This window comes from Poecilia mexicana, unplaced genomic scaffold (genome assembly GCF_051168715.1).
Source record: "Poecilia mexicana isolate PSO_F unplaced genomic scaffold, ASM5116871v1 scaffold_18, whole genome shotgun sequence".
In the NCBI taxonomy this organism is placed as follows: Eukaryota; Metazoa; Chordata; class Actinopteri; order Cyprinodontiformes; family Poeciliidae; genus Poecilia; species Poecilia mexicana.
In genome coordinates this window covers 23466283-23477855 of record NW_028263387.1, presented here as the reverse complement: position 1 = coordinate 23477855, position 11573 = coordinate 23466283, and the positions used below count along the sequence as shown (strand labels likewise).

At 37.1% G+C, this 11573-nt stretch overlaps 2 protein-coding genes and 1 long non-coding RNA gene across 4 annotated transcripts in view; 2 read left to right on the top strand and 1 right to left on the bottom strand.

The window, feature by feature from the left end:
* Positions 1 to 5348, top strand: part of LOC148154238 (coxsackievirus and adenovirus receptor homolog) — an 88160-nt gene extending 82812 nt beyond the window's left edge. Inside the window, exons 1-3 of one of the 2 annotated variants that reach the window (XM_088015158.1) lie at positions 2816 to 2881; positions 4214 to 4576; positions 4855 to 5348. In XM_088015158.1, coding sequence (XP_087871284.1) covers positions 2821 to 2881; positions 4214 to 4576; positions 4855 to 5006 — 576 coding nt within the window. In that variant the 5' untranslated portion in view covers positions 2816 to 2820 and the 3' untranslated portion in view covers positions 5007 to 5348. Of the gene's footprint in view, positions 1 to 2815; positions 2882 to 4213; positions 4577 to 4854 lie in introns of those variants that run through there. The other variant, XM_088015157.1, reaches the window with a different exon arrangement.
* Positions 297 to 1065, top strand: LOC148154239 (uncharacterized). Its single transcript, XR_015765974.1, has 2 exons — positions 297 to 454; positions 630 to 1065. It is a non-coding gene; the product is annotated as an uncharacterized LOC148154239 (long non-coding RNA).
* A 1793-nt stretch (positions 5349 to 7141) lies between the features above and the next one.
* LOC148154237 (uncharacterized) lies at positions 7142 to 9809 on the bottom strand. Its single transcript, XM_088015111.1, has 4 exons — positions 9573 to 9809; positions 8179 to 8228; positions 7704 to 8066; positions 7142 to 7619 (listed from the first exon to the last, which is right to left on the bottom strand). The coding sequence occupies exons 1-4, from the start codon at positions 9806 to 9808 to the stop codon at positions 7411 to 7413; spliced, it is 858 nt and encodes a 285-aa protein (XP_087871237.1). The 5' UTR covers position 9809; the 3' UTR covers positions 7142 to 7410.
* Positions 9810 to 11573: the final 1764 nt, after the last annotated feature.

Below are 11573 nucleotides of genomic sequence, written 5' to 3'. Positions count from 1 at the left end.
CTGGAAATCTAAACTTTTATTTTACAACATATTATATTAACTGTAACCATCATGATGCTCACCTGATTGGCTGTGATTCTCCTCCTGCTCTGAGATCAGCTGCTGCTCACAGGTTCAGGTCAAAACAGTGAACTGAGCAGCAGGTGGAGGTGGAACCTTATATACGGCACATCCTCGCAAAATATATGGACTTTCTGTGTAGTGACATCCTATTGGTTCCCAAAAAACACGAGCCAATAGGAGATCACTACACAGAAAGCCATCATTTGCATGCGATCTCTACACAGAAAGTCACAATATTTCTCTCTGCTGTAAACGCTGTTGGTTCGTGTTTAGGAGCCTTAACCACATCAGGCCGCCTCGCCCTCAGACACACGGAAGTTTAGTTCACAGTTCGGCCATTTCTGCCAGCCGACATCAGTGGTGAGCAGACGGTTCGTCCACAGCCGATCAGGTGAGCAGCACAAACCTGTTTTACTTAATTATTGGTCGTTTATTGAGACAATCTGCTAAATAACAGGACAGAAACTTTAAGAACCAGGAGTTAGAATAACAAGCTAATAGATAAAAACAGGAACGTCGTTAGAGGAATTAAGTGAAACTCGTTTATCGTCCTCATCATTCTACAGGAACTCTGTCCTTAAAAACTGACTCCAGGACCCGGAATGGACGTCATGAACTCCCGGGCCATGTCAGCGAGGGGCCGAGGGCCATATCTGCCCCAGACCTGGTTGTATAGCCGCAGACCGCAGCATGCACCTTGCAGCGGCCCGCCCACCAATAAATGGTGCGCTTCCTGCTGCACCCGGTACACAGAGTGGGGGAGGGTGGAACGCCATCCCACCACATTTATTATATTTTATATTTTATTTGGATGAAACATTTAACTTAAGTACACGTTTCTTGTGAATAAACATACAATTAAATCCCAAAGTTGTGTATTTCCCAGTTGTATCTGTAAAAATAACATTTGATCTTCTGTAACTTGTTTTCCTTTCTGAACCTTCTGGTACCTGAATGTTTTCTGTCTCCTATTATTAGTATTAAACGCGGTTTTCCAATCTGCCTCATTCGTCTAAAACTCAGACAAGGTTCGTTTTGCCACCGTCGTGTCCTGGTTCCGCATTTGGAGGCGCAAAGCGCAGCTGTGGCGACACCATCAGTCCTGTTTACGTTCACAGCTTCGTTTCTTTCAACAGACGAATGAAATACAAAAGTCAGTCATTATGTATATTATTATGGCACAACGGCTTTTAAAGCAGGAAGATTCAACGCAGTTTCCTAAAATTCTTCACGTGTCAATATGTTTATAACGACGAAATGTGTTTCATATTTCACAATCAGAAAATGTTTAATTTGTTTATAATTTATAAGGAAACTGTTTCTGAAATTATAAGCTTTCAACACTGAAGTATCACGAAGGTTCAGAGGCAGAAAAAGTTTTAACCAGGAAATGACTCTTATGGCAAGCCGTTTTAACATAAATTCGGCTTTACCGCCCTTACATTACAGATACCTCAAATTGTTTTATGACTAGATGTTTTAGTAATTTAAGATATCTCTAATTATATTTGACTTGATGAAATGACGTCAGATTTACCATCAACTTATATGGAGATTTCAATTCACGATATCTAAAATGAATTACTGGCCATCTGAAATACACATTCCAGATATCTACAGTTAATTTATGCCAAGTCATAAAGTAAATTCAAGATATCTCGATTTTAGTTTTGACTAGTCATAAGTCTAATTAAAAATATATCTAATGACTCCATAATTCAAGATGTCTTACATGTATTTTTGGATAGAATATAAGTAATTTTGACTAGTGAAAACTAAATTATAGATATCTTAAAAACAAATAATGACTATACAAAACTTTATTAAAGATATCTTGAATTGTAATTCTCACTAGTCAAAATTCCTTTTCAGAAATCTCTAAATAAATTAGAGATATCTTGAATTACACAGTTTTTCTATTTAAGATCTTAAATTGACATTCCGACTAGTCAGAATAACATTACTGATATCTTGAATTAGTATTCTGTCAAGTCAAAACGTCCCTGACTTACGTAGCAATTTGAAAGTTTAATAAAACAATGAAAAATAGAGAAAATGAAAAAAGATGTTTGAAAATGAGCCACTTTTATGTTGAAAATTCTTTGACAACAGCAATTTTAGCTTTTCCAACTGTTTTCAAGTGCATCCAGTTCGTTGGAAATGAATAAACAGGAAATTCTTTGCAGATATCAGAAGCAGTCTTATAGTTTATGAAGTTTTGCCATCTCCGCATTTCCAACATTGTTCAAGCTCTTTCTAATTTGTGGCATTTACTGACAATTTTGTGCAGGAAACAAAATTCTGCAGGCAACTGTTTGGACACCACAAAGGGTCTTCCACGCAATTATTAATTCAGACATCTAAAAATTTAATTTTGACTGAGATATTTTGAAGGAATTTTGACTCGTCAAAATATAATTAAAGATATCTCAAATTATTATTCTTACTAATCAGAATGTAAATGTAGATATCCTAAATTACAATTCCGGATAGTCAAAATGTAGTTTTAGATATCTTTAATGTAATTACGGATAGTCAGACAAAACCGAATTGATGTTAAAATGGCTTGCCATAGATATCCAGATGACGCTTTCCGTGGTGCTCCCACGCCGTCAGTGCGCACTGACGTCAGTGCGGACTACGGGAGGGGAGGGGTGGTGGACTACGGGAGGGGAGGGGTCGTGTACACTGACTACAGTGTCTACTGACACTAATGTGCCAGTAAACTCCTGGCAGCCGGACTGATCCTCCGTCTTCATGGCTTTTCTTCAGTTTTTCATCTTTCCTTCTTTTCTTTCTGGATGTTTTTCACTGACAGGTACAGTTGAGTCTTTACTGTCTTTGCAGGACAAATCTAACATAGTTAATAGTTTCTATGTGACTCCAGTTGATCAAAACAAGATTTTTTAATGATAGAGATATTTTGAAGATTTTTGTGCTTAATTTCCACTGCATACTAAGAAACCATTCCAAATGATTTGAACATAGTTCACTCATTTTCATTTCTTCAGTTTTTTGTCCAGTGGACAAAATTGGGGTTTGCATCCAGATGAGGCTTTGACTCATTAGTAGTTTTTTTTTTCCTTTTAAGAAATAAGGACTTCCTTTGATCAGCTTTTAATCTCTAAGATGTTTGAAATCTTTGTTGTATTAATAGGACCAAAAAAAAGTTTTATAGTCATGAAGAAAACATTTATTCATAAAGTTAAGGTCTAACATGACACGTGCATTAAAAAATCTCTCTTTAACATCACTAAGTTCAGTTTTTGTCAGATTATTAACCAGAGTTGATCAAAAGTAGAATAAGATGTAGAACAAAACTCAAACTGCTGACAGATTCCTCACCACTGAGAGAAGAAAGAAAACAGATTACTGGGCTGAGGAAGTTGATGGTGATGAAAACGTTGCTGAAATAATGAAAACATGAAAACTATAAAACATTTGAAGAAAGTTAAACTGGAACTGAAGATTCACCTGCTGTCTTCAAACCACAACAAACGTTTTTGAGAAACCCACAAACTGATCATGTTTTCTTTTAGTGACTGTATTAAGAATTCAGTGAGGGGTGCCGTATCATTTCCTCCCTGTGGTTTCCTATCTGCATAGCGTTATGAGTTCAAGTGGAAGTGTGTTACTTTAAAGTGTCATCTGATGACAGAAATATGACTGATTGGTTTTGCTTCCATAAGAAACCAAAGTCTCTGCACTACCGGCTCATTTTAGAGGAGATTTTAGTTTTTTTTTTTTTTTTTTTTACTGGTTTCTTACTGGTCTCAGACCAGCCTGTTTGTCAGGATTGGGTTTTTTTTCTTAGCTGTTCTTCAGATGTTGTAGGAAGGATCTCCTGCTGATGAACTGAGAACCAAAAACAGATTAACTCTCAGCATCTCAATATGAATGGAAAGATTTTCTAAAGAAATCTTTACCAATATTAGAACATATAAAAATATTAAACTGATTAAACCAACAGATTAAACCTTAAAGCAACTGAATAAAATACATTTATCAATAAATCACCAATAATCCTTGTTAGATCCATTGATCCAGTCCAGGTCAGAGTCCAGTGTCTCTCCTTGGTCTCTGCTGCTGCTGGAAGTGGACCGGTTCCCTCTGACCTCTGACCTTTCTGCTCTGTTTCTCTGTCCTGTAGTTCATAAAAACATCTCAGCTGTTCCTGGACAGATCGTCTCTCTGCCATGCCGACTCCCCAACAACAAACCTGCTGTGGTTGTGCAGTGGACCCGACCGGACCTGGAACCAGAATATGTCCTCCTGTTCAGAGACGAGCAGCCGGACCCAGAGAACCAGCATCCATCTTTTAGGAAGCGGGTGGAGCTGCAGGACAGACGGATGGAGGACGGAGACGTGTCTTTGCTTCTGAGCAACGTGACGACCAACGACACGGGAACATACGAGTGTCGGGTTTTCCAGAGAGAAGCAACCGGCAGGAAGAGACGCACTTTGACCTCTGACCCCATCTGGACCGTCTTCCTGGATGTGGCGCCTCCTACTGGTGAGTTTTCATGGTTTCTATGTTCCAGTGAAAGAAGGAAGCTGCATAAAGTGGTTTAATGTTCAATCAGTGAATCTTCTAAAAGGTAAAATGTCTCCAGAGTCTCTGTGGCTAATCTAGGGGGAATATCCCTTTAAGGCCAGATGTGGTTCTGGTTCTGCAGTGAACCTGTCAGCCCAGATGTTTGTGTTTCTAAAGCTGCTGCAGAAGCAGCTGGTCTGAGAGCAGCAGATGAAGAGAAATGGATTCTGACCTTCAGCTCTGATTCTGTTTGACAGAAAACAAGGAGGGAAGAAAAGAAGATGGAAGCAGAAACAAACATGTTGGACTGATTGTTGGAGCCGTTCTGATGGTTTCACTGGTTACTGGGTTGGTTCTTCGTCTTTATTTAATGAAGCAGAAGATGAACAGATCACCAGACCCACAGTGAGGGTTGTGGTTGTTCCAGTTCAGATCCCCAACCTTCATCCTCAGGGTCCAACGTCCTCCATGATTTAAATGTGACCTTCAGCTCTAATGATTGTAATAATTGTATTATTTCCTCTGCAGCCCATCAGGTTCTGCAGGAGTTTTAATCTCTGGATCATTTATGTCCTAAAGCTGCAGGACTCTGAGGACCAGGTTGGGGTCACTGATCCAGTTGACCTCAGTTTGGTTTCTGCAGCTGTTACAGTTGATATCTTGATGCAGTGAAAGTGAATTTCTGTATTTTGAACAAATCAGTTTAAAGAAGCAGGAACACATTTATTAAACATTTATGCACAAAACAAAATGTTTTGCAGCTTAAGAATAAATTTTATCTACTGAATTTGTTCAAAACGGAGTGAGAAGAAGTTTACACTGTTTTTATTCTTCAATATAAAATATATACATGTTTGTATGCATATATTTAATCTAAGAGTAATATGTCCCATGTTATTTTAGTTTATTTATTTCCTCCATAACTATTTAAAATAATTATATACTTATATAACTTTGATTAAATTGTTATGTAAATATATTTATACTGTTTCACAAAGTCCCTCCACAGGTTGATGTTCATGTGTTTCAATGTTGTTTTATTTTTATTGTTCATATCTACCCTAACATTGTGCCTCCTTCTCTTTCTGCAAATTATTCTTAAATATTTTTTGCATAATAAATCATGTCTGAACTTTAGCTTGTGGGTTTATTTCCAATGGAAATTTTAATGTACATGATTTTGTAAAATATGTGTTGATTTAATTTTACTGTATTAAACATCCTGTTGCTCTTTTCAGAAATGTGATTATTGGCTGCAGATTAGATTTTATTCCCAGATCTAAACACAGTAGAATAGACACAGTAAAAACATTGAGGAATATAGAAAATACAGGAATGTCAGAATGAAAATATTAATTATTCTTCCAGGAACTGCAGTAAATATGAAAAGATTTGTTCTAAATTAGGATTCAAGAACATTTTAGTTCATTCAATCATTTATGTTTATTTTAAATTATAAGTTCCACATTAAATTATTTATTCCTTCCAATCAGCACAGATCCATATTTTACTCAGGTTTAGAACTTATTTCTGTTAAACCACAGATCTGGTTTGTGTCTTCAGTCCTAATTGGATTGTTGATTTACTGATCACATCAACATTTAGACTATTTTCAATATTAATTTCTGTATATTGATAATAAAATAATCCACTGTTGCTTGTTGCTCTTTTCTTTCTGCTTTTTTCAAACTTTTCTCTCAGTTGGATCTTTAAATAAACAGGAAGTAGAAACATAGAATCTGAAAAAAGATCCTAAATTAAAAGTGCATTAAAATCCATTAAAACCAGAAAAGTTACTGAACTATTTCATGTTTCTTGATTCTGTTTCATGTAAAGTGAAGATCACTGAGTGAAGCATCAGGATGAAGCTGCTGATCAACTGATCAGATCAATATTTAATAATCAGAAATAAACACATTTCATTAAAGGAAACATTTTAAATCTGTGTTTTCACATCAGAACTGAATAAAGACAGAAAGGAGAAAAACTAACTGACTGCTGAGCAGCTTTTAGTCAGAGCTCAGAGCGCCACCATGTGGACAAAACGAGCTTCTAAGTTGTGATTTTCATGTTTCAGGTTCAGCTGCAGAGTTTAGAAACTGACTTTGTTCCTTTGAGCAAATTAAACTTTAAACAATTAAATTGAACTGAAAAGATCAGATTCTGTTTACTGGTTCTGACATGTTCTACCATTTATATCTGATTAAACAATAAAAGTGTTTATGTGCAGATTATTGTTGCCCAAACTGAGGCTCAGGTTCAGTTTATGGCCTTGAAATGATTTTATTTGGCTCTTTTTTCAAGAATGTTTTAAATCTGCTGCAGTAACTCGAATATCAGATTATTTTACAGATTTTCCTGAAAACTAGAATAACATAAAACTGTCTGAGAAAAGATGAAACTGTGAACTGGATTAATTAACTTTAGAGTTTTGATCAATTTTCTTAAAATAACCTTAAAAGTTGAAATAATTTTTATTAGTGAACTTTCTTATTTTCATGATGAAATGTTAATGTCAGAAAAAATGGGAGCCAAAAAACATAAAACATTTCAGTTTGTTGTTTTATTTACAGTGTTATGGCATTTATTAAAATTATCTATACATCTATTATAAGACAAAATGAGAATAAAAAACTGAAAAAAAGTTTAAACCTTCCACTGATCAAGTCTCAGTGGAAGGTTAAACAGAACTTAAATCATCTTTAAAAGCAAACCTGACAGAAATATTTCTACATTATTCCTTTAACCAATAATAAACTTTTAATAAATAAAGTTTCATGTTTTTATTCCATTTTTAGCCTTTATATCAGTTTTCAGAGTCCAGCTCTTGTTTCTCTCACAAACTCAACATCTGATTGTAAACAGATTTCCTTTTCAGTTTGCTTTTTAAAAATATAACACTGATATAAAACATAAATAATAATAATGAGAACAAAAAGTCCCAGTGAAACATAAACTCCGATTCTTCCTCGACTGTCTGGTTGTAGATTCTCAGTCGGAGGTTGAAGCTGATCAGCAGCTGCTGGAGAGAAAAGGAGAAACTTCAGTTCAGACCTAGAATCAGATGGATGTCAGCAAGAAACAGAAGCAGGAAAACAGATTTTACCAGAAACGCTGAGTCGACATCTTCCAGAGTTGAATCCATCTTCAGTTTTCACGTCACACAGATACAGACCAGAGTCTTCAGTCCTCAGTCTGGACACATGGAGTCTGATTCGTCCTTCTCTGAGGACGTCTTTGTCACTCTGGACTCGTCCTGAAAACTGATCATCCTGAGAATCTGGAAACTCAACACCTTCATGAACCTGATAAAGAACTAGTTCTCTATGAGGAGCCAACAAGCTGCAGTAGATGAACAGTTCCCTCCAGTTTCCCATAGTCCTGGTGGGGAAGGTCCACTCCAGAGTGATGCTGTGGTTCTCCTCTGCCTCATAGCTGCTCTGGGTCACATTCACTACAAATGTTGCTGCTGAGGAGACAGAGAGGGAAAGAGAGGAGCAGACACACTGAGAACTGGAACATGGGAGTCTTTCAGCTCCATCTAGAGAGCTTTCTGTCACAAAGACAAGATGGAGACTGACCACAGAGACATGAGCTGAGGATGAGGAGCAGCAGGGAGATCATCTTCATCCTGAGAGAGGAAGAGGAGGAGGAGGAGGAGGAGAGGCAGCAGGACATCACTAACAATACGAGGAACAACTGCTGATTCAGATTTAATATATTGATTTAATTATTTAGGAACATTTATAAATATAAAGTGAAGAACAGTTTTCTGGTGGTTTTCTCTGAACTTTGTCTCACCTTCTTTGAGCTCAGAAACATCTGGCTTGAAATTATCAGACATCAGGACAGATATTTGATCAGTTGGTTCACAAACTTTCAGTTGTATTTCAGCAACATGGTGGAAAAATTTAGTTTAATACTGAAAGACAAAACAGAGACAAAACACACACATTGGTGTGTTTGAAATTCATCAGTAATGATAACTAAACAGAGCAGCAGTAAAACACCAGAATATATTTTAGAATTTAGATGATTGACTCTTCTACGTTAATATGTCCTTATAGTATATTATATAATAGTTATTATTTTAAATAGATCTCTGGTAAACAATAGAAACCAGATTTTTACCATTTTAACAGGTTCTAGTGTGTTAACCCAACAATCATCAATGTTAAATGTTAAATGTTAAAATGTTTTAAGAGCATTAAAAAGAGTCAGAATGAAAACTAGATGGCTCACCAGGTGTGGAGTAATAGTGGTGTGTTCACTGCAAAACTTCAGAGCGTTGCTTAAAAAGGCACCAGGGTGGTGCCTTTTTAACTGGAGTCACATCTTCAATACAGAAGACAGAAGACCAGTTAGACCAGAAACAGTAGTAAATATATTCATATTCTCAGAAACAGACATAGAAACTTCTCGGAAATTCTCGAGATGGTTCCTGCAGCAAAATGACAAAGTATGTCCTCGAGAATGTGTGTTCACTGCAAAACTTCAGAGCGTTGCTTAAAAAGGCACCAGGGTGGTGCCTTTTTAACTGGAGTCACATCTTCAATACAGAAGACAGAAGACCAGTTAGACCAGAAACAGTAGTAAATATATTCATATTCTCAGAAACAGACATAGAAACTTCTCGGAAATTCTCGAGATGGTTCCTGCAGCAAAATGACAAAGTATGTCCTCCATCTCGAGAATTGGTTCACATCCAAGTCTCGGGTATGCAGCCCCAGGTGGGGAGTTGTAGTTAACTCCCCCCTGACCTTACATCCGGGCTCCTCCCTCTTGCCATAGCATTTGTGTTGTACCTCGTCAATCTCAAGTTGTGATAGCAGTTGCCGTTTGCGGACCGAAAGTCACTAAAGATGGTAGCGGCCCAAACGGAGCAACAACCAGTCAGTTGGATTTGTTGGGTGTCGACTTCACTCTGAGCCACAAACGGTGAAATCGGACAACAAACCAGAACAAACCGACTGACCTGATCTGCTGGATCGGTCCATAAAACTTGAAGTTATGAGTTTTGCTGGTTAAGAAGCAGCACAGGAAAAAACGACCGATACAAATACTGGGAGGTAACGGCATGTCGTTCACTTCTGCGTCTGAGGCCGAGAAAGGGAAACTTGGACAAACTGGGCGGCTCCTCTTCCTCTCCATCGGCTCCTCTTCCTCTCCATTGGCTCCTCTTCCTCTCCATCGGCTCCTCTTCCTCTCCATCAGCTCCTTTTCCTCTCCATTGGCTCCTTTTCCTCTCCATTGGCTCCTCTTCCTCTCCATTGGCTCCTCTTCCTCTCCATCGGCTCCTCTTCCTCTCCATTGGCTCCTCTTCCTCTCCATCGGCTCCTCTTCCTCTCCATTGGTTCCTCTTCCTCTCCATTGGCTCCGGTTTTATGGGCGGGCATTTCTTGTTAGCCACAGTCGTTCGCATTGATTTTGGCTGAAATGGCTCGCCGTAGTGAAGCACATGACTCGAATAAAATAGAAAACTAATGGTGCACAAGACAAGTATTTAAATATTTCAGGATTGATAGAAATGAGTTTTTATTCAAGAGTTTTAATTACTTATTAATTGCCATTTCTTAACTTATAGAGATCGACTGAGATTCAGGATTCACACAGTCCCATTAGGAACTCTGATTTTCTCGTAATCATGTGAATTTTGAAATCTGTAATATGACATTTATTATCTGTGTCATTGTGGCTCTTGTCTGTTTACTGTATGGTTTTACTAATAATCCAGATTATTTTAAATGTTATAAATGACCTTATAGCATCTAAATACATATAAATATATAGACTGACCTGATTTTCATTCTAAATGCAAATGTTTACTAAACTGATTATCATTAAATAAAAATAACAGGTTCTGGGTTCGATTCCTGGGGTCTTTCTGCATGAAGTTTGCTTGTTCTCCCTGTTCATGGTGGGTTCTCTCTGGGTACTCCGGCTTCCTCACACAGTCCAGAAACATGACTCTAAATTCTCCTTAGGTGTTGTCGAGAAAAGTCGAGCTCATCCCACTTCCCCATGCTGGAGATTTTAGTTTAATAATAACAATGAATAAAGTTATCTTTAAAACTGATTACACAGGTGACATCAAGACCCAACAGTAGAGTCAGACGGTAATAATATTAATCTGGTTGTGTGTGTTGTTATTGTGTCCTGCTTTAATTCTACTTTTTTCTATTTAATCATAAAAAATCATAATCAGACAGAAAGAGAGTCATGGAACAGGAAGAGCAGGTTTCCTGAAGAAAGAGGAAGTTTCCAGCCTGCAGTGAATAAAAATAGTTCAGATTGCTCAATTCAAGGCATTAAAGGTTTAAAGAATAACATCTAAACATTTTGAGTAATTGGATAAAATACTTAAATTAATAATGATAACTTATGATTAAACCAATAATTAATATTGGTTTAAACGGTGGTTGATGTTGGTTTGATTATAACAATATTTAACACTTACTCTTAAACTTATGGAAGTACTTACAGGTGAAAAAAGTAACTGTAACATGGTGTCAAACAATTAGATTTCCAGAAATGTCTGTAATAACTCACATCATGATTATAAGAGTAACTAATAAGTAATGGTTATTATAAAATTATAAATGAATGCTAAATCAGAGAAACTAAAAAGTTATAAATGTGATTTTGACATTGAACTTGAAATGGTATGAAATGTGTAACTGTAATTAAAGGTCACTGATGTTGTGTTGGAGGTAGATGGTAGGTGAAAGGTCAGGGGAAAAGAGGAACTGATAGGAGAGCAGAGGTGACCAAGGCATTAGGTCATTAGAACAGACAATCATGTCTCCAAGATGGTGATGGATATTAGATCATCTGTCCAAGCAGAAACAGGAAGTGAGATTTTTGAGATGCATGAAGGAAACAGGTGCAGAGGGCAAATAGAGAACCTCAGAAAGTTCAGCTCTAAAGAACAAGAAAGTTCATCTGAAGGTTGAGGCCAACCAAGACGCAGATGTGT

Bases quoted from the DNA above. Each gene is read 5' to 3' on its own strand.
- LOC148154237 (XM_088015111.1), bottom strand. From the start codon at position 9,808: ATGGAGAGGAAGAGGAGCCGATGGAGAGGAAGAGGAGCCAATGGAGAG. The intron at 8,229-9,572 runs GTCAGTCGGTTT...TTCCTCTCTCAG, and splicing joins GGACCGATCCAGCAGATCAG to GATGAAGATGATCTCCCTGC. The intron at 8,067-8,178 runs GTCAGTCTCCAT...CTGTCTCCTCAG, and splicing joins CCTCAGCTCATGTCTCTGTG to CAGCAACATTTGTAGTGAAT.